General features: G+C 34.8%; 1 protein-coding gene and 1 pseudogene across 1 annotated transcript in view; one reads left to right on the top strand and one right to left on the bottom strand.

Moving 5' to 3' along the window:
• Nucleotides 1-23,758, top strand: part of C11H8orf34 (chromosome 11 C8orf34 homolog) — a 483,892-nt gene that overhangs the window by 181,119 nt on the left and 279,015 nt on the right. The window contains 2 exon segments of the mRNA XM_055298752.2: nucleotides 1,083-1,255; nucleotides 12,521-12,687. Coding sequence (XP_055154727.1) covers nucleotides 1,083-1,255; nucleotides 12,521-12,687 — 340 coding nt within the window.
• Nucleotides 5,069-5,464, bottom strand: LOC129493069 (small ribosomal subunit protein uS8-like; annotated as a pseudogene).

Here is a 23,758-nt window from a genome sequence, read left to right as displayed (position 1 = left end):
CAAAGTTCTGGGCTTACAGGCGTGAGCCACCGCACCCAGCCCACCTTCTGAATTTTTAAAGAATTGTTCAAGACTATTGTAATAGTAAAATTTATCACTAAACATATTTAAGCAAGGCCTATATTTTTCAGCTGAAGAGGCATTGAAAATATATTTTTCTCATTACGTATTTACTGTAGAATACAGAAATGATGTTGCAATGCAAAAAGAAGAAACTAAAATTACCTGTAGTTCCTTCATTCAGATAAAGGCACTATTAAATTTTGATCTTATTTTACCATTGTTTTCTTCAGCATATCAAGCAGTTCTTTGCCTGTAGCAAGTCTTAATAAATATTGGAGAATGAAGAAATGAATGAATTTGTGAACAAGAAAAGAATATACACTCATATGAATTTTTTAAACAAAAACTAGATTATACTATAAGTATTGCTTTTTAACTTGCCCTTTTTTCACATAACAAAAAATCCCTAGCAATACATGTATTCAGTATTCTACTACAATAGTATTTTAATAGCTGTATCATATCCGAGTCCATGAATACAGATTACTAACATTTGTTGAATTAGCATAACGTATCTGCCATTGATATTGCCGTGTTTTGAATTTCTACTGGATCCTGAAACGTCTAAAATGCTTTGCAGTTGGAGGCAATACACGCTTCGAGCCCTATCTCTTCTTGTCCCTATCCCCTGACCCCAACCCAGTGTCCACCTAGGCAATTATTTACTATTTCCCAGCAGTGACACCAAGCTCTCTCCTTATGTGGGCCGCCCTGTTTACAACACACTCTTCCTTCTGCCTTGAATGCCCATCCCACACCTCTTTCCTGAGAGCACACTTGCAGCCTTCCAAATTCAAAGCAAAGATTTCACTCCTGGGTCCTTTATCACAGTGACCTTAGGAATTAGCATAAATCATTAGAACAAGCTATCTAGTAGAGTTGGAGGAAACTGAAGTTTTACATCAATTCAGAAAGACAAAAAGCATTTGACAGTCAAATCTCTGGGCAACTTTATTTCCCTGTTGTCCTGTTAATAAGAAAAAGCCATCTAAGACAGCATATTCTTTTCTTCTCTTCAGGAAACAGTGACATTTAATTCTTCTCTTCTGAGGCCCCGTGTGATTGGAGAATGGATTGGTAGAGAAGAAAATGATGCTGATCCCCTAGCCGCTGAAATGCTACAGCCTCCAATTCCAAGAAGCAAAAATGACCAATGGGAAAGTGAAGATAGTGGCTCTAGCCCTGCAGGAAGGTGAGATGAGCTGTCTGCTGAGATTCTATATTACTAGCCATTAAAAGGTAAAGGGAAAATAAACCCAAGTTCATGGTTTTTATGAGATCCTTTTTAGTAGTTTTTTATAGAAAATTATGTTAGTCTATACATAGGATAAAAACATCAATTGCTGTCTCTTAAAATGAGAGTTTCAGACCTGCTTTGGGGTTTTGGTGTTGATTTCTTTTCTTCAAATCTAGATCACCATATCTTTGCTACTAAAACCAAATAGAGGATTAATTTCAAGATATGCTGCCAGTCAAGAGCTACTATAATATTGGACAGAGAGTGGCTGGCTGTTAAGAATTGGAGAGGAGGGACTTCTGATGTACCAGAAAGATATTGTTAATCATCAGGGATAATAAAATTATTAAATGTATAATAGACCATAGGAGGCAAAGTTAATATGGACCATAAAGAGAGAGAAACCTTAGTTAGAACCATTTAAGTTTAAAGTTGATAACTATGATTGAATATATTTATTAACATTTTCTTTGTTTAATTTTTGAAACTGCTATTATATGTAAATGTGAAAGTCCATACTTTGATTTTACTCAGACCCCTGATGCTCAAAATGGTGGCAGGAGATTTACCTTACGTGCCCACGTGCTGGTAATAGTGAATTAATGTTGAAATGTCCAGATCTTATTTATTGGAAACACTATATTCAGAGTAATTTTTTTTTTGTAATACCAGTTGCAATGAGTAAAACTCAAAACAAAAATGAAAACTTCTGCAAAGTGTCTGGGGTGAAAAATATCATGGGAGGCGAAAACAAATACTCATGAATGGAAATGTAACAGGAGCTTAAGCTTTCTGTGAGTGTTACCAGCTGCCCGTCACAGAAGAATTTTTCCTATGCATAGCATAGCCACAGTAACTTGGCATTTTCTATGTTAAATTTAGCAGCAGCCAATAACTATTCTTTCTCAAGGAGAAAATTGTATTTTCTACAATGTAATAGCTTTCAGGGGTTCTTTGCGGTGACTTATCACTTGGCTGGAGGGAAGGAAATTCAGAATACTCATTAATGTGCTTCAGGCCTCTAGAAAATTGATTCTATTTCCATGAGAAATAACTTTTAAATTATTTAAATAGTTGAAGTGTCCTGTGTGAGGAGAAGAAAACCACTTATAAAGATCCATTTACCTTCTTTGTGAAATGCCAAATCAATTTCATCTGTCAATGAGGGTAATTTTTTTAATACCAGGCTTATAAAACCTACTAGACCTTTATCTTTATTCATTGGTAGATCTTTAGTTCTTAAATGTAAAATAGAGAAATGTCAACTTTCATTTTACTTTCATTTAGTCATAATAATAATCAGAACTATTTATCGCAAGTGTTAGTGCTTCTATTTTCTTCCTAGCTTCACTGAGCTCTTATTCCCGCTTGAATACTCAATAAGGGAGAACCTTTTCTCTAATCCTAGTGGACTCTCTTACCTAGAAAACTCAGTCCATGAACATGTCTCTTAAATGTTTGTCTTAATTTTTTTCAGCTTTATTTTTCTCTGTCTTTAAATTATAAGTCGAGGTATTACGCTATGACAGGAAAGAGCTGGTGAAATTCTGCCCAGGTGCCCCCATTAGAGTAGAAAGAATACATGCATATCTGAATTAAATTTCAGGAACAGCAGTAAACTACGGGCTAGAAACTATATTTTCTCCATCTTCTAATACAAAACAGGATTTTTGAATTTATGCCAGCAACTCACACAGCATTAGATTTGATTTGGATCAAGCAGAAAGAGTTGGGGAAAATTTTTTAATGGCTCCAGAGTCCGTAACTATAGTATTAGCTTTTGCCCTTAAATAGAAATGAACCTGTACTATACTTTAATGACCAACTGACAAAATCATATCCTAGACTCCTGAAAGAGAAAACTTAATTTTCAAGCATGACTCCATCCATTTTTCACCCCACCCTCTCCACTGGGGCTGGCACATTTTTGTTGTCATTTGACATCTGTTACATGAGTGACAAAGGCACAGGCTGATGTTAGGCATCTGCTAAATAAAGCTTATTGACAAGAAGAACCGTTTATAGTCTTATCTTTATTTCTTGCAGCCTTTCCTATCTCAGTTTTTCTCTATTGTGTATTAAGTCTTACTCAAATGGCTACTGCAACACTCCATCTTTGTTACATAGCCAGCTTTCCTTTTCATGCAGAATAATAGATACATGATAGGCTAGAGTTTCACCATTAGATTAGAGGGAATTAAATAAATGGTATAATAAACCTTGAGAGTCTTATGGGTAGAAGCTTACCCCCTTTTTTTAATGATGCACTGTATGTGAACTTCTTCCTGTAGGTTCCCCAAATATGACATTGTATGAAGAGGTCAACAAATATGTTACAAATAGCTTGATACAAATGACACCTGAAGCATTAAGTGCTGGTTAGAAAAGAAATTGTGAGGGTGATAAATGGAAACTGGCAGACTAAGACAAGAGATACTAACATGGATTCCTGCCACATCTTTCTTAGATTCTCAAAGCAGTTCAGAATTAAGAGTGCTTAAAAAAGAAATTAAAGCATTTGAGCAAGAAAAGCAAGAGGAATTCACCAAAGAGAGAGGTGAACGTGTTGGGAAATGATTGGAGGCTTTCTGTGATTGTCAAATGCTACCTGCTATGGCTTGCCTAGCTATTTAGTGGGAAACATATACATTCATTGCACATTTAGAGTTTTTTTTTTTTTTTTTTGAGACGGAGTCTCGCTCTGTCACCCAGGCTGGAGTGCAGTGGCGCGATCTCGGCTCACTGCAAGCTCCGCCTCCCGGGTTCACGCCATTCTCCTGCCTCAGCCTCTCCGAGTAGCTGGGACTACAGGCGCCCGCCACCACGCCTGGCTAATTTTTTGTATTTTTAGTAGAGACGGGGTTTCACCGTGGTCTCGATCTCCTGACCTCGTGATCCGCCCGCCTCGGCCTCCCAAATTGCTGGGATTACAAGCGTGAGCCACCGCGCCCGGCCACATTTAGAGTTATTAAAAATAATCCCACATTTATAATATAAATGTAAACAAAAATTGGGTTTAATAAGCCTATATAATCTTATTTTAAGCCATCTTAATTAAACTTTGCAATAACTGAGTAATAGATTTTCTAAAATTACTTATTAAATTGTAATGTTAATTTATAAATATGCACATCAAGCCTTGAAGCCTAATGAAGTTCGTCTAAAGCTGAATCACCTTATTAAAACAAAAATAATATCCATAAATACTGTAGATCTGGTGAATTGGCTTTATTTCTTAAGTGAACACTGTTGTTAGATTGAAAATAGGTCATAAAATAAAGAGAAATTTTATAATTTAGAAATGTATATGAAATATTAAAATAAAAGCTAAATTCACTTCCCATTAAGAAGTTTTCTTTCCATTAAAGCTCATAATTGCTTCTAACATACCTGTGAATAAAACCTGGAAATGGCCCCCTTCCTCTTAGAATTTTTTCTAGTGGCAGAAAGAGACAAGCAGTAAACAAGTGAATATACAAATATATGCCGTAAATTCAAGTAGTGATAGGTATGATGGAAAATAAATCAAATTTAGTAATTTAGAAATAATCTAACATGAAATTTTAAGCATAAATAATTTTAATTGATTAATATGTAATCTGCCCAAGAGACCAAAGAACAGAAGCCTTGAAATAACTAAAACACACAAAAATTATACCTCATAACTTACAAATTTCTTAATTTCTTTTTTCATACAAGTTCAATCCAAAACAAATTTCTTTTTGGTTTCCCTCTGAGGCATTTTATTTGTAAGTATGTATTACATCCCTAGAAAAAGAATCCCAGGATTTTCCCTCCTGTGTGTCTTCGTCTTACTTCTTTGTGGTCCACAATGCCAGCTGAGGTTGTCAGTACAATGAAACTGAACTGGTCAGATGGGAGCAGATTATGCTGCCATTTTTCTAGATCTTTGAGTTGCACATGAAACCTGGGGCTGATCACTCCACACTTGTTTAGCCTGCCTGTGAGGTTCACAACAATCTTCCCAGCTCTGTGATTATCAGTGATTTCAGATTCACCAGTGTAACCATGCTTCATCATCACAGTGAGAAACCGGATGATGACTCTGGAGTATGGCTTGATAAGAACCTGGTGTTTGTCTCTCTTTTTAGCATTGTGGATGCTCTAGAGAATATCAGCCAAGACATTCATGTGCACCATTGTGGCAGCATGGAAAGATGGCAGCTGAAAGAGACAAATTTCTTTTTTTTTTTTTGAGATGGAGTCTTGCTCTGTCGCCCAGGCTGGAGTGCAGTGGTGTGATCTTGGCTCACTGCAATCTCCACCTCCCAGTTCAAGTGAGCCTCCCACCTTAGCTTCCTAAGAAGCTGGGACTACAGGTGTGCCCCACCATGCCTGGCTAATTTCTTTTAAATTTTTTGTAGAGATGGGGTTTCACTATGTTGCCCAGGAAGGTCTTGTATTCCTGGATTCAAGTAATCCACCCATCTTGGCCCCAAAGTGCTGGGATTACAGGTATGAGCCACCATGCCTGCTTAAGACAAATTTCTTTTTAAAGCCAAAAGAGCATACATTTAATTTCAGATCATTGATGAAGTCCTTTGGACAGGTTGAAAGTTTTCTTTTTATTTATTTAGTATTCATTTGCTTATGTTAATACCAGGTAATGTGCTAGATACTGGATAAGACTGACATGACAAAAAATCCTAGACTCAAAGGAATTGCTTAAAAGTGGAGGAGAATGATTTTTAAAAAGTTTTATTTCTGCTCAGTTCACACAATGCTTGGTATATGACAAGCACTTAAGTGTCTGCTAAACTGATTCTAAAACATCATATTTATATATTCTTAAAATAGCTCTTATGCATAAAAATCTATATGCAACAATTGAGTGTGAAACTTTTCATGACCTCTTCAACTTCCAAGGCCTTAGTGCAAAGGGCACCCTTTAATTAATGACTGGAGTCAAAAAAAAAAAAAAAAAAAGGACACAGGTTCAGCCTACAAGACTGTGAGGGTGAACTCAACAAGCTTAGGAGATAGTCCAAGAAATCATCCAATTTTTCACCAGAAAGAACGCATGGAATCAGATCAAACTAACGTTTACCAACCTATGCTTACCAACCTATGCTCAGAAAGAAAGTGTGAAACTAAACGGAGCAAGCTCAGGCCCACGAGTGAGACAGGAGTCAGGAGGAGGAGGCCAGTGGTCAGAATGAAGGCTCAGGAGGCTCCACCTGCTCAGGCAGGCCCACAGGGGAGGGTCTGTGGGGCGACCTCTTTAAACTGTTCCTTTCCATTTGATCCTGGTTTAGAAATCACTCTTTTAAACCAAAGCAAAATGGATTCCTTGAGTATATGAACACCAAATTGAAATATTAACTGCTAGTCTTTCTCATCAGGCCTCTTTTTGTACACTTTCTTTTGATGTGGGATATTATGGCTCAAGAGGAGGCGATCACATATCCAGGATGCCCCCCTTGTGTTCTTTGAACACATAATGGTATTAATTACCACTTAGAGGTTGCTCTATGTGCTTTGCATATCTTAACCCATTTCATCCTTATGAAAACACTATTATTCAGAAATGAGAGGCCCGGCGCGGTGGCTCACGCCTGTAAGCACTTTGGGAGGCCGAGGCACGCAGATCACGAGGTCAGGAGATCGAAACTATCCTGGCTAACATGGTGAAACCCCGTCTCTACTAAAAATACAAAAAATTAGCCAGGCGTGGTGGTGGGCGCCTGTAGTCCCAGCTACTCGGGAGGCTGAGGCAGGAGAATGGCATGAACCCGGGAGGTGGAGCTTGCAGTGAGCCGAGATTGTGCCACTGCACTCCAGGCTGAGTGACAGAGCAAGACTCCCTCTCAAAAAAAAAAAAAAAAGGAATGAGAAAACTAAGTCCCGGAGTGGCTACATCCCCATCCCAAGATTGATAGCCATTAGGTCACTGAGCTAGGCTGCCTTGCTTCAAATTCTGTGCATTTAAATCCTTTGCTCTACAGTCTCTCTTCAGAAAGCTGTTCTAAGAATCTTGTTATTAAGCTTTAGGTTCAAATCTGGGAAGGAGGGGCCACAGAACCCTAAGTGCTCTTAGAAAAACCCTTCTTGTTCTGATCTCACTCAACACTGTCTGTATGGACACTCCTGCGTCCCTGCAGCAGGCTGCTATTTTTTCTTAATGGTTGTAGGATCCACAGGCTGTGTGGCTGGAGAAGAGGGTGGTGTCATCCTTTATCGTCTGCTGCTTCCAGATCTTGCTGTCTCCTCCCTAAAACCATCCCCAGTTCTGCATCTTGCTCTGAATTTCCCAGTGTGTTAATTTCCCACATCGTCTTCTAGCAATAATTTGCTAACTGTCAGCCATTCCCCTTTCTCTGAATATTCAAACGTCCGGCTCCTGTAACTCTCCCCAGTAGCTTTGCTGCATTGGTTAAGTTAGCGTCAACATCATCGGTGATCCTTCCCCAAACCTGGCCTCTCACTTCCTTTGGCTACTCTTTGCCACGTATCTTGAATTCCACCCTACCTCCCCATCACTCCCTCTGTCATATCCTAGACCTTCTCATTCTCATTATCTGCAAATCCATGATTTCAATTTCAGGCATCTCACTTTCCGACTACCACCTCTCATCTTTCTAGTTTATTGCCTCTGACACTCAGCTTTAACTGGGACCCCCAAAACACTGAGACTGCCGAAGTTTTATTGTTTCTCACCCACCTTGTTCTTAATTTTTCTCCTTAGTCAGGTTTATCTATGCCCCATCATGGTAATTGGTCCCTTGGATATGTCCTCAAATCTTCTGCTCCTCTTTTCCTGTTTTACTCTCCTGGAAAAACTCTACCATGTTTAAATCTAATTGTTTCCCTATTCTGTGGCTGAACCAACCTAGGCTAGAGAAGGACACATGGCCACACTGGCCAGTGTCACTGAATTCACAACCACCAAACTCCAGGGGCACACTGGTGCTACCCGGCGATGCAGCTGCACCTACCTCTGCCATTCACGTATTCACTCTCCTCAATGATGACTTCACATTTTTCCTGCTCTCCCCCAATCTCCAACACTTTTCCCCCCATCCTTATTCTTAACTAATGACTCTTGTTTCCTGTTTCAAAGAGAAAATAGCTGCAGTCATAAAGAAAACCTCCATAAGCTTCCTCCAGCAGACTCTCTGTGCACCTGGCTTATCTGCCCTCAGGTTTTCTGCTCTTCCCCATGGCTATGGGTGAGTCACTCATGCTCCGCCTAGGGCAAGCTCTTCCACTCAGCGCTAGATCCTTACTCTAACTCACCCATGTAAGCTCATCACTTCTCTTCATTCCCTGCACCATTCCTTTCTCCTAGCTCATTCCCCTCAGCATGAAAGTATGATGGAACTTCTCTCTTAAAAAGTGAAGCCTCCCTAGCCCCAGCGATTAATTGTTCTCTGACTTTCATTCAATTTACAAAGAAACTCCTCAAAGAAGTTTACTTGTGTGCACTCCCTCATTTTGCGATCTTTTCCAAATAGAATGTTATTCCCACCACTTACTGAAAGCAACCTTGTCAATGTCACAGGATGACCTCTTGTCCAAGTTACCCAGTGTCAGTCAAATGACCTCTGCCTTCTGAAATTCCAACCTCAAGTCTCAGCCCCCATCTTACTTGACCTAACAGCAGTGTTTGAGATTTCATCTCTCAGTTATTTATTCAAATATTTTCCTCACAATCCTTATCTGTAATTGTGAAATTCAAAATGCTCTGACAACCAAAGTTGTTTTCATAATTCATTATAGCGAAACCTGATCTGAACCCTGCAGATTCTTTATTTATCCCACTCAGTGGGAATGCTGATACATAATGATGTAGAAATACTGAAGTATTTGATAACAGGGTGAGGCCACAGACCCTCCGGAGTGTATTATATAATATAGAGTTTATGCAACAGAACACATCCAGCCCCAAGGATTCTAGAAAAACAGTTATGGACCTGGAATAAAATTCTAAGTTTATATTTGGTTAGATATACTCTTTTTCTGTAAGTAAGCATGTTTTGATGATATGTTTGCCTTTTAGAAATAATTATATTATGTTTTATAAACAGACATTTGATTTATGCTTATTTATATAAAATAACATTTCAAGATACAGTATACATTAATTTTGCATAAAATATTTAATATCTAACCATCCTATATATATATATATTTAGGTACATAGTAAGCAGAAGCAGTAGTCAGAATGTACATATAACATCTGCTTCAAACAGTTATACTTTGTGAATTATTATTTAACTCCTAAGGAGGAAAATCGCCTTAAAGCCGTAACTGTCTTTTTACATGAAAACATAAAATATATTTGGTAAGCATAGAATATTATAAGATATAATATTCTATTACCTTTTGTTAAATTTACAATATAAAATTTAAAGTTATGGAGGAAAATTTAATTGATTTATTAAACAGACCTAAATAGAGCTATTTGCCAGGCACTGTTCTACATTTATTAACCCTTTTTAATAGTCCAACCACTGGATTATTAAATATATTGGAAGTACTACAATAAGCTGCATTATGGATAACGGAACTGAGGAAAAGAAAGAAGTAACTTGCCCCAAATTATTCGTCTTGTAAATAAACTATGTTCAATTGTCATTCAAAGCAGTATCTGTATCCCTTCTAGTAATCAAAAGCGAATGGGGCTAAAATAATACATGAATATTGTTATTTTAAATGAATTTAATTTAGATAAAATAATTTAGGTGTTAATTCAGCTTAACATGTTAGATCTATCAGCTAAGAAATCCAAATTAAAATTTTGTTTTGATTGGTTTTGTTTACTTCTCAATGAATAAAGTTGGTCAAGGAAGACTTAACATTGTTACATTGTTTCTCAGTTTAGAAGACACATAATGCAATGATGCAGAGGACAGATGCCATGGCAAGAGACTGGAGCTAAATAAACTTCTTCCTTCCATTTTCAAGTGAATATTTATGTTTTATTTTCATTATTAAAGAGTAAACATGATTTTCTTTAATTATTTGGAATGATATCGAGGGTTAGTCAAATTAAAAAATTACTTAAAAAGGGGTGCATTTTTACGACATCTTAGCAACAATCCTATTTCTGTTGGGAACCTAAGCTGGGATAGAAGATAAAATTAAAATAAATATTGCCAACATGTATATGTTTTCATGTATTTGTTCTTATTTTTTCCCTTACCTTTTTACTTTTAAAAGTTTCAAACCACAGAATATTTAAAAGTAGTAATATCAAGATCCACATACCCTCCACCTGTATTCACCAATGAACATTTTACCATCTTTATCTATGACCTATTATCTATATATCTATCATATATCATATTCTATTTTTTGCTGAACCATCTGAATATAAATTATAGATTTTATAAAATGTTAATTCTGTTATTCTTCAGGATGTATTTCTTAGGAATATTTTCTTATGTACCCATAATATAATCATCATATCAAACCAATCCCACCATAAAGTTATCTAATGTAGAGTCCATTTTCAAATTTCTTCAATTTTTCCAGTAAAGTCCTTTATGGATTTTTGTATACTTGTTTATTTCTTTTTTATCTAGCATCTAATAAAGGAACATGTGTGGAATCTAGTTGTCAAATCTTTTCAGTCTTCTATAATCTACAACAGTCCTCTGCCTTTTGTTTCTTTTTTATGATATTTACATTCTTGAAGGCTATGGGCCAGTTATCTTGAAAAAGTTCCCCAAATCTGCATTTGTCTGATTGTTCTCTGATTAAATTCAGATTAGACATTTTTGGAAAAAAATTCTACATAGTTGATGGGATGTACTTTCTTATTATATCATATTAGGAAGTACATAATGTCAATTTGTCCAGTATTATTGGTGATGCTAAGTTTGATCACTTGGTTAAGGTGATGTCCACCAGATTTTTCCAGTGTAAAGGTATCAGTTGCCCTTTCTAATTAACAAGTCATGTCACTTCTGCTTGGACAAGATGGCACAGACTAATTACTTTCTGCTGTCCCTCACTACATACCCCTATAAACCCTGAAATAAAGCAAGAGGCACCAAAAGAGAACTGTGACAAGGGTAAAGAGGAAGGTGGAATGATTAGGAACCTGAGGGCTGGAGGAACAGCTGAGCAGCAGGGCTCCTTGCAATTCCCCACTCAACAGAATAAGGGGTATTTCTTCGCTCCCAAAGTAGCAAGAGAAGGTGGCCCATATAGGTTATTTCTTCCCCTGATTGAACAGTAGCTAAACCAACAACACCAAGAGAAGCCAGAGACACAGGCCAGGGGAATTGACGATTCTCACTGGCAATACATGGTTAGGGGACATGCTTTCCTTCCCTGCCAGACTTGAGACTCCCTTTCTCCACTAAAGATGCTACGAGAGCTGAGTGGCAACAATGAATCTACCTCAGAGGCAAGAAAGAATCTATTTCAAAACATTAGGAAGGAACACAGAAAAACAGAAAGAGCAGAAATATGGGTATATACAATGGACTATCCTCACGAGTTTTAGGAATGATATTTAACTATTGAAACAAAAATTATAACACCATCTGATAATAATATTTAAAAGTAGGGCAACTAAAGGGTCCAAAATGGAAGTAAGGTTTCTATACTTCACTGCAAGTGGTAAATGTTGATATTAATAAAACAGTCTGCTGAATGTGGTACAATATACATATACATATTGTAACAGGAAGAACAGTCACTAATAAAACTATACAAAGAGATAGACTCAAAAGCACTATAAATAAAAGCAAGACAATTCAATGAGGGAGAGAATAGTATTTTTAACAAATGGTGTTCAGACAACTATATACACATATGCAAAAGAAATTAAAGTTGAGTATTTTAAAACATCTTAATGTAATATTTAAAAATATTTATTCCATTGAATGTGTTTTCCTTAACATGCATTTGCTTTGTAAATCAGGGACTAATAATATGGACTTTCTAGCTCTTCTTTAAAAATCAGAAAATTCATCAGGTAGACTTTAATTTCCACATGGCAACAATAGGTAGGAGTAAATTAGCACCTTCCCTCTTAAGTGTGCCAAATTTCAGTTTCCCCATATTCACTTGGGAATTCCTTAGCGAGGTACAGATGGGTGTCCAAGAAAGATGATATTTCCATTATCCTTGGGGAAAACTTTAGTAACATGTCCACATATGTGTGTAATAAAATAACCAAATGGAAATTTATTTGTAGATTTTCTTTACTTATCACAGCTAATTAACATTTAAATATTTCTTCAGCTTAAAGATGGAGCCTAAGAACAAAGGATTAAAACAGCAGCAACAGCAACATAAGAAACTCCTGGCCGCAATGCTCTCTCAAGATTCTTTTGAGACCATCCACAGCCCTACCCCATCTGTAACAGAAGAAGATATTGATAATGAAGATGATGCAATGGAATTGCTGGGTAATTTTAAAAATTAATAATTTCTCATTTTCTTCTTTGGCATTGTAAAAAAACGTGTAGTGATTAAGAGATTTAAAAAGTTTTGAATAGCCTTGTCTTAGGGAAAAGAAACCATTTAGTAGATATTTTATTTACATTAGACTCCCATAAAGTTGCATGTAAGAACTAAATTGAAATACCCTAAGCATATGAATATTTATTAGACTGTATTTTGTGCTTTGTGTATGCTGCACTTTACCTTCTGACTACGTAATGAAGCGTTATTCTGTGTGCAAGTGTGATCAAAATTCAAGTCTGTCTGCTTTATTCTCTGATAATAATTGCCTTGTTTACATCTATTGTCTATAAAATATACCCATAGTACATATTTCAGCCCTCACTCCAAAATGTCTCCCTGTTATTTTGAGGATGCTTTAGAAAAATAGAATAAAGTTGAAAGGGGCAGATAGTAAATTCGTGTTTTACGTTTTCCGTAAATGACAGGAAAGTTTGCAGAGATTTCGAAGTTTCTTCAGGCCTGTTACTTTCATGAAAACTTTATTAATCTTGTATATGTAGGATATCTTTTTATATTTTTTAATGTAGTATACGTATGTTTTTGCTTCATCAGAAATCTCTTCATATAAATTTTTAAACTGAACTTCTCTTTGGAACATTATTTTTATGAAGAAAGAAAATGAAATGTTATTTCAGAGTGATCCACATATAAAACAATGAGTTTTAAAGTCAGTGGTATCAATTATTCTGTTAAAAATAAAGAGTATAATTTTCAAATACTTTGTAACAATATGCTGTTGTATTTTATTTAGAGAATAAATAATATAATTACTTGAAAGCCTTAAACACGTTTTACATATAGAATATGGAATCTCAGAAAAATATAGGCCATTTTCTGAAGTTTTTGTTAAAAATGAGATTCCTTGGTTTTAAGTGTTTATGGCAGTAAAATACTATCATTATAAAAAATGATATATTGCATATCATTTTTGCATAGGCCTACAAAGGTGTTATTTAGTCAATGGTGACAGGTTTGAAAGATGTTTTCTGATGCTGTAAAAACTGCATTCATGCTAGCATTAAGGAGATTGTATCATGGTGTTTTCATTACATGCTGTTGGTCTCTTCCAACTGGGTCTTTTCCTGACCTCCAAATCGTTAACATGGCAGACGTGCCCTATGTGGCAGTGGTAGCTTCATTCAACAAACATTTATGGAGCACTTACTATATGCTAAGCACTTGGCTGGGGCCTGGGAACATAAAAATAAAATCGTTGTGATCTGTGTTTGAAGGAATTTTACATTGTAATGTTCAAGATACAAACGTAAATACGTCACTACCTGCGCTACCTGTGCTAATTGGATGAAGCACACAGTTGTATATAGGGGTAACACCTAAAGCAGAGGTAAGGGACAGTGATCCAGGAATGTTTCCTAGAGAAGCGGATTCCTCTGGCTAGTCCTGAAAAGCAAATAGATGTAAGCTCTACAGGTGGAGTGTGGTCATTGTAGGTTTGCTCACATAGGTATGGGCTGTTTTGTGATTGTGCTCCATAACTACGCCTGTAAATGGTCCCTTTGCTTTGGACAGTAACAGGGAAGGGGCAAGTGAGATCAGGGTTTCTTTCAGGAGACGCAGTTGTCCACTCCATGCTGGTACTCCCTAGATCTCAGCTGCCCTGACTGAAGGTTCTAGTCTCCCAAGCTGAAGACCGAGGATTGAGTCTTGGAGACTATCTAATGATGAGCAATTAATAACTAGTCCTCATTAATTCCTTTTTTAGATATTTTAGCCTGTGGTCTGAGCAAGTTTAATAATAAGAGACAGTTGAAGGTTTGGACTTTCTTCATGTAATTCCACATATCTCAGCACAGGTGGCGAGCAGTGTAATAATGTTGGTCTCTAGGTCATGAGATTATCCTCTTATAGCTTGGAATGTTACAAGTCCACTGTGCTTTCCCCTAAAATAATGCCATATTCAATTTCCTGTTTTTGAAATGGATTCCAGCAAAATGTATGTGATTGTGTCTATTTCAGAAAAATACAAATGCTAAGTTATTGGAAATTTATGTGAAATCAAATTTTATAGAGTTTATATAGAATCATTGTAAGATGCAATAGAGACATCTGGTATTTAAAATCTTTTTGAATCTACAACATTTTGTAGATGAGTGTGCTATAGCTTATGTGTTTGTAAATGTTTAACTTGTCTTTGTTATCTATACCAAGATATAACTGGCTGAAAAATATTTATTATGCATGGAAAGCACTCTGTAAACCTTGTGAAGTGATAAATAAGTGAAAGGTATAATTGTTAGTTAACATTAATATAAAAAAGGATTATTCTTCAATAAAATTGGTTGATTTGAAGGGAAAAAATCATTTTAGTTGAACTAGTAGAAGTTAGTAATAATTATTGACTCTTGTTTTATTTATTAAGGAAACTAGCATTGTTAATGTATACTGATTAATATTTAATTATTCACAGTTGTTTATATATTTGTGGATTTCTTTTCTAAATGTTTTAGGCATATGAAAATATTATAGTATAACACCTGTAATTTTTAAGTAGATCAAATATTTTCTGTAAGATTGCTTTAAATGCTCCTTATAAATTCACATTGCAAAAGTAGCAATATGGAATTAACACATGTCAGATAATAAAACAGCCAAACTTGTGAATTTTTAAGATATAATCATTTTAAGCACCTCTGAAATTGGTGCTGTAATTATAGAAGATATTGAGTAAAGTATCTGCCAAGTCATCTCATGCTCAAATATAAGATATTTTCAAATATTTTAGTATAAATATTTTAGTAATTGTTCTGGCAATTAATGACCACTATGAATAAAATGTTATAGAAAATCTTCACATATTTTTTAAAATTAATAAAATAAATAATTTTCAAAAATGGAATGATAAGTTACAATAGCAGAACGAGAGATTTATTGCTGGGCATAGTGGCTTAAGCCTGTAATACCAGCACTTTGGGAGGCTGAGGTGGGTGGATGGCTTGAGCCCAGGAATTTGAGACCAGCCTGGGAAACATGACAAAAGCTCATCTCTACAAAAAATACTAATATTAGTCAAGTGTGGTCGCATGCACCTATAGTCCCAGCTACTGGACTGAGTCTGGAAGGTCGAGTCTGCAGTGAGCTGTGGTCATGCCACTGTAGTCCAGCCTGGGTGACAGACGGAGACCCCATCTCAAAAAAAAAAAAAAAAAAAGAAGAAGAAGAAAAAGAAAAGATCTATAAAAATCCCTGTATATTTTACTACATTAATTATCAGAGAACATTTGAGGAACTTCATTAGTTTAAAAGATATTTCACCTTGGAAACATGTGCCCATTTTTCTTACATTAGATGCATTTTCATCTTACTCTTGTTGAAAGGCGAGTTTCAGTCATGTTTTTTATTATTCTCTTTATGATTGATATTCATTTAAAAATCAGTATTATTTGAAAGATATAACTACTTTTCTTATACATTCTAATATGGGTATTACTATCCCATACAATTTGTAAAAATTTATAAAAAATTTATTAAACTTTCTCAGAATTGATGATGAGGCAAGTATCTAAAAATCAAATTCCAAACATGCTAAAAAGGAAAACAATATTAATTATGTTTTATACTTTTTGGTCTTAGCCTATAATTATATAAAATCCAAAATCAAAATAAAATTACATTGCAGCAAGGTGATTGCAAGTACATTTTATCTGTTTTAAAATGAATAATCAAGAACAAGAATAATTATACTGGGATTCTTTGCTGAATATAGTCATTGAGTTTCTATTACCTCAATATGTTACCAAATTTTGTAAAATAAAAACAATTTACCAGAAGGAGTTAATACATTAAGGTGATCATTTGACACTTTTTTCCTTACATTCTGATCAACCTTTATAAAGTAAATATTCACTCTTTGTTCTGTTTTTTAAATTGGAGGCTTCTTAAAGAAGAATGCGCCCACATTGGCAAAATAAGAACATACATTTTGCCCAATGAGAAATGAATGCTGTCACTGAATGATGTAAAATTTCTTTAAAAAGGAGAGGGAGCACTAAATGTTTAAAGAAAAATCTACCTACCTATCCATGTACCTATATTTTAATAAAGTATGTAAAGTAATCTAAAACACAAGGGACTGTACATGGAAACTCTTTTTATCTCTTTGTTTCTTTTGATCTTTTGAATATTGCTCATTGGAAGTAATCAGGATAACAGAAAAGTTATCACCTTAAAATGAAGGTTCTTCATAAAAAAGATTATTCATAAGAAATCTAAGGACTTTCTTTTTATTTTCTTTTTCTTTTTTAAGAGATGAAGTCTTGCTTTGGCTAATGCAGTTTGTATCACTTTCTTATGTCCTCCTTCCTGATATATTTTATAGGAGCACTTGAAAAATGAACTGCTTAGAGTAGAAAAAAATCACATAAATTATAAAGTAATTCTAGCATAGACTTGAGAAAATGGTTTCTTTATGGTTCATTCTTATCATATTATCGTGTTAAAAAGCTTTATTTGGGATTCTTTCTTTGTTTTTGCTGAATGTGATTCAGTCCCTTTTATTACCTTCTAGATTTACTTGTTTTGTGTTTAGAATTGTTTTGTTTTTCATATCCTTCATTCTTCACTTTTGTTTCTTTTCAGCAAAATATCAAAACATTTGCAAATGATAGAGATTATCCTTTAAATAAATATAAATCTGCATGCCACCAAAATATATACATCATTCTATGTGATTTACTTTTATGATGTTTAGTAAGAAATATTGCTTTATTGTCTTGTAAAAAAATTTCCAATGGTAAAAGTAAATCAACATAGTAGAATAAACGTCAATAGTTTGAAAATGAAATCTAAACTCATAAACAAGTTATTGACAAATGCCTTTTATCTCAATTATACACCTATTGGAAAATTTCTTTAAGAGACAGCCATTTCCAATATATTTGTGAAAAGAGTTGTTTAAAACCTATGTATCACTTTGAATAAGTCCCATGTTTTTTGACACATACCAATAATATAGAAAAATATATTTTTTCATGTTTATGTTATAGCTTTTCACTGAGTACCTTGCAAAGGCATGAGACACAGTGTGATTGGCATATGTGGTGGTGTTAGTGGTATATGGCCAAAGCACCAGCTTATACTCCAATGACCCAGGTCCAGACTTCATGCTACCTCTTGCTAATATTGTCACCTCAGGTACAAGTAATCAATTGTAAAGTGCTGGTGACTACATATGACCTTCCTACTCCACAGGGATGTTGAGAGGATAAAAAAAAATGAGATATCTCTCTAAAGTGCATTTAATCTTTTTCTTTTTGTCATGGCTAACAGGAATATTTGACAAAAGACACTAGAATTTCTATACAAAACTTTTCTTCCAGATAAATTTATATCCTCGAACCCAGATACATTTTGTATGCTACAGACAAAGGAAAAAAAAGCTTTCTTTAGCTTTGGGAAGTTGCCTACAAACAGCAAAAATGTATGCTTCCCACAACACAATAAAATTAAAGGCTTGAAAAGATAAGAGGTAAAGCTATATATGTATTTGCAAGCCAAAATGTTGGCTATATCAATACAAAGCACTAAATTTTTCATTTTTAACATGGATATTAAAGCAAGGATAGATGATTTGGTTAAGGATGTATAGAAAATTATTCTACTGTCTTTCATTTTCTTCTGTGTAAGTGTATAATTCCTAGGAGGAAAAGAAAAATGTTTTCTGCCTACATATGTATCTCTAGTAGCATAAGTTGGGCTTAGGGTAGGAATTAGGTGGAGAGATAAGGAGATATAGAGAAATTAAAAATTTGTACTATATGTTTACATGATTTATGTAAATCAAATTATAAAAGTGTTGAAAATCTGTAAGCTTAAAAACTTCTTGAATTATATTTATAAATATGAAAATGTTTGAAGCAGCACAGTTTGATGGTTTCACATTAATTCACTGTGTAAACAAACCTCAACTAAACTGAAAAGCAGTGTTACGTATTATTAGGGTATTGCTGCTTTTGAAATAAACTTGCCCACTTCAAATGCTTTATAAAATGATGATGCTATATTTCAAGATCATTTGTTTAGCCATAGTAGTAATTTTCATCTAACTTGACTGAGTTTAAATTTTGTACTCTATTTAAAAGTCATTTGAAAGCAGTGCAAAATCATAACTGGATTGTAGTTTTATTCTTGGTTGAAAATGTGCAAAGAAGTGTAATTAATTCAGCAATTAGTTGCATTTTAACATCAAAACCAACAGCTATTAAGGAAGCATTAAAACTCTTGATGAACTTATTAAAAATCGAATGTATAACTGTAGGAATCAATTTAAATTTTCATATATCACAATATTCCCAACAACTTATTAAAATATCTCTAAATAGACACCTTAAAATTATTGTAGTTGGCCGGGCACGGTGGCTCATGCCTGTAATCCCAGCGCTTTGGGAGGCCGAGGCAGGTGGATCACCTGAGCTCAGGAGTTCGAGACCAGTCTGACCAACATGGCAAAACCCCATCTCTACTAAAAGTACAAAAATTAGCCAGGCATAGTGACACATGCCCGTAATCCCAGCTACTCAGGACACTGAGGCAGGAGAATCACTTGAACCTGGGAGGCAGAGGTTGCAGTGAGCCGAGATTATGCCATTGCACTCCACCCTGGGCAACAGAGTGAAACTCCGTCTAAAAAAGAAAATAAATAATTGAAGTTTAATACTAAATACATGTTAACAGAAGAGTGGGCACAAAACTTGTCAGTTATTTTCAACATCTGAAAAATGGCAGCTTTTATGGGGTTTTAGTCAAGTATTTTTAAAAAGAATATTATAAACACATTTTCAAAATCCCAAATGGTAAACTATTCCTATGTGTGATTTTTGAAATGAAAATCTTATTATTTTTCTTTAAAAAATGTCTTGTGTTCAACATTTTCAGAGAGAAAATAATCATAACAATATTAAATATTTTTTAAATTGCTCTGAAACTATTAAATAGAGGAGCACTAATGAACAAAATGGAAAAAATATAAGTGTTCTAATTAAGATAAATCAAAATCTAGTGATTTTATTTTACTTTTCAATTTTTTGGTTTATTTCTGCAAAAGATAGTTGAATGTCTTATTTTAATAAATGATGTATTTCTTATATCTAGTATGAACTTAAAATTTCATATACAATTTTATGTATTTATTTTTTATCTTTGGCACTTACAGAAAAAATTTCATATAGAGTTTTAATTTCTTTAAAACTTTTTTCAAGAATTGTCAAAAGTGGATTTGTTGGACTAGCGCTTTTTCACTTCTTAAGTGCTCTCATATGCTGTCATAATTACTTTTTGATTACTGACATTTTGAGAGGACTCTGTATTTAAAGAATTTAAAATAGAGGCCAGGCGCGGTGGCTCAGTCCTGTAATCCCAGCACTTTGGGAGGCCAAGTCAGGCAGATCACAAGGTCAGAGTTTGAGACGAGCCTGGCCAATATGGTGAAACCCTGTCTCTACTATAAATACAAAAAAATTAGCCGGGCATGGTGGTGCATGCCTGTAATCCCAACTACTCTGGAAGCTGAAGCAGGAGAATTGCTTGAACCCAGGAGGCGGAGGTTGCAGTGAGCCAAGATCGCGCCACTGCACTCCATCCTGGGCGACAGAGCGAGACTGCATCTCAAACAAAAAAAAAAAAAGAAAGAAGGAATTTAAAATAGAGTATTATTAATATGGTAAAACAAAGTTTAAATTTATTGCAGGAAATTAATTATATGGAAGAGAAAATAGCGTATTATTAGAAGTAATAATAGTGTGACCTTTGTATTCAGATAGCCCTTGTTTGAAGCTTCGCCACTGACCCTAATTATATGATTTAGGGAAAGTAACTGTCTTCCTTCAAGTATCAATCCATTATCAGAAAAATGGAAGTAATAACAATACTCATATCTTAGGGTTTTGTGAAGATGAAGTAAAATCATGCATGGGAGGTACTCAGTATATCTGATAAAGAATTAGAGCTAGTTCCAGGCATGGTGGCTCACATATGTAATCCTAACACTTTAGGAGGCATAGGTGGGATGATTGCTTGGGTTCAGGAGTTCAGGACCAGCCTGGGCAGCATAGAGAGACTTCATATTTACCAAAAAATTTTTTAAAAAATTACTTAGGTGTGGTGGTGTACGTCTGTAGTCCCAGCTACTTGGGAAGCTGAGGGGAGAGGATCACTTGAGCCCAGGAGGCTGAGGCTGTGGTGAGCTATGATGGCACCTCTGCACTCCAGCCTGGGCAATAGAGTGAGACTTTGTCTCAGAAGAAAAAAAAAGAATTAGAGCTAGAGAATAGACTTGTTACTCTAATTCATATCATTTGAATACCAACTCCTCTCCTGTCTTCAGCATGTGAGTTTCGTACTTGTTATAAAGTAAAACCATAGAAGTTTGGCCTTAGGGGTTTAAATGCTTAGTTTTATCCTAAATATCTCAGTTAGAAATGCTCCACGTAGTTAGAAATTATTTCAACAAGTACCATCTTCTTGATAGTTAAGTCTTACTTCTAATTTCTTCCTTTCTTTTAAAGATCACAGACAACTTTCTGAAAAGATCATGGCATAGAACTTGAATTTTCCCTAGTGTGTTAGAATGAATCTTGGCCTATTCGCTTTTTAAGGACAGTACACTTATTACAAAAGAACATTATCATGTTCAAATTTTTCATATAGTTTGACTGAACCAATTATTTTAAACAATTTGAAATATTCAAGCTTTTTATTTAAAAAGTAGCAAAAGGTAAAATGATATATCTGATTTTCTATTATATGTATATGCATTTGTTTTTGTTATTAGGTTGGTGCAAAAGAAATTGCAGTTTTGCCACTACTTTTAATGGCAATTACTTTTGCACCAACCTAATGCAAGGTTACTTGTCTCCCTGACTTATAGCCATAGACACTCTGGGGTTTTCCTGTAGCGTGGAAAAGATGGTATTGGGCTTGTAGAAACGTACAACTTTTTTGGCCCCCATGAATTCCAACTTACAGTGGGAATGGAATGTGCAGAATTCAAAGCCTGCCTCAAAGAAGTAAACATTTTCCAAAGCTTATACAGGCTATACACTACCTTTGTATTACAATGCATTCTCTTATCTTCTCACAGTACAGAGAATCCACATCTAATAACATAAGAAATATATCAAGAGATGTCAGGGAAAAGGGACAAAACTTTTCCTTTCTTTTGTTTTTTTCTCCCAGGTTACATCTGATTTGCTTATCTTTTCTTTATAGACTTTTTGGCATTTATGATCTGAAACTTTCACAGTTAGCATTGGTAATATTTTGATACCATCTGAGTTCTACATCTTGGTGGCTGAGTTAAGGGCATCTTTTATAGAAAGTAGTTTAAGATAGGAAAGATATCTTTATTCATATATATAGTCTAAACACAAAAGGGCCAAACAAGTTCTGTGCAACTCTATTTTGATAAGGAAAATTGAGAATGTGAGTGGAGTTATTTTCCAACATAAAGCTTTCAACTGAGAGATAAAGTCTTGAAAACATACATTTTATTTATTTATTTTTATAATCAGTCTCTGCTTATCCAAGAATATACATTTTTTTAAAACCCACCAAAATCACAAAAACATGTTTTTTTTACAATAAGGTTTAGATTATTTGCTCATGGAGCTATTTCTTTTTCTGCCAAGTAACAAACCAGATTATTCCTTTAGAAAATGCCATTTTGTTTAAATAAACTCTCTAATCATAAAGAGTAATACCATCATACTATACATATTTAAAAACTTATTATTTATTTTCCAAGCTGTATTATTGCTTTCTCTAGTAAGCAGCATTTTAAGTAATTTTTCCATAAACAAAGAAAACCAAGTGAGAAAAGCCATATATGGTCATTACTGATCTTAAAATTGTTTCAGGATCTTAATATTCTTAGTTCTTTCTGCCACTTTGATATTCAAATATACATACTATTAACATGCTTTCATGGTTTAATACCTTCCTAATAAGCAAAAAATTTTAGACATATGAACAAAGAATGATGCTTTCTGAAAAAACTATTGGCATTTGTAATTCAATATAGGCTAATTTCAGGGCCTTTTAATGTCAAATCATCTGGGATTCAAATTTCCTTTTAAATAATATTACTTTTGATTATGAAAAGATATTTAATGTAGAAAGCACAGAAATACAGAAGTCAAAATGAATAAATAAATATTACCTTGGAATAATTACTGTTGATGTTTTAGTGATGTGCTTTCTAGATGCTTTTGCATATAGTGCATGTAGAATAACATTAACATTTATGTACATTTACAATATACAATGTACTGTGCTAAATGATTTCTGTATATTATTTAACAATCACAAAAATACAGTGGATCAGGCAATATTATTCTCACCACAGAAAAGGACACAGATTCTTGATAAACAAAATTTACCCAGATTACATAGTTGGTACTCAGGAGTCAGATTCCAAAACCTGCAGTTAAACACTAACTATGCAACACATAAACATTAAAATACAAATTCATATTAATATTTTATATTTACATGAGTATATATGTAGTTTTCTTCTGATAAACAAAGTTTTTGAATTTAATATAGGGGGCTCTGTTTCCAGTCATGACAGAATAACTGGTCATAACTGGCTGTAACCCTCCACATTGAACAGTTATAAAATTGGACAAAATATCTGAACTTGACTCTTTAGACTCTGAACAAAAGGCAGCACAGGTGTTTGGTTCTTGAGAGTAGGGAAATAAACAAAGCAAGCTCTGTGTTTCACCCCGGCTTTCCTCGTGGTGACACTTCCCTGGCCAACTTGTTTGAAGGTGGAACTCAGATGTAGAATAAAGAGTGGTGATCCCACAGATCTAAGGAGCAAGAGACTGGCATTTGGGGTTGCCGAGGTGACTGGTGTTTGTTGAACCCCAAAGGAAGTAAGCTGAGAAGAGGGTGTGGACATAGTCTACAGGGGTGCTCCTCTTGGGTTCTTAGCTCAATACTGGGATGCTCTTACAAGAGCAAGACCACTCAAGACCTGAGAGAATGGTTATTGTG

Source organism: Symphalangus syndactylus, chromosome 11 (genome assembly GCF_028878055.3).
Source record: "Symphalangus syndactylus isolate Jambi chromosome 11, NHGRI_mSymSyn1-v2.1_pri, whole genome shotgun sequence".
Lineage (NCBI taxonomy): Eukaryota > Metazoa > Chordata > Mammalia > Primates > Hylobatidae > Symphalangus > Symphalangus syndactylus.
This window is presented reverse-complemented; position numbering and strand designations above follow the sequence as displayed.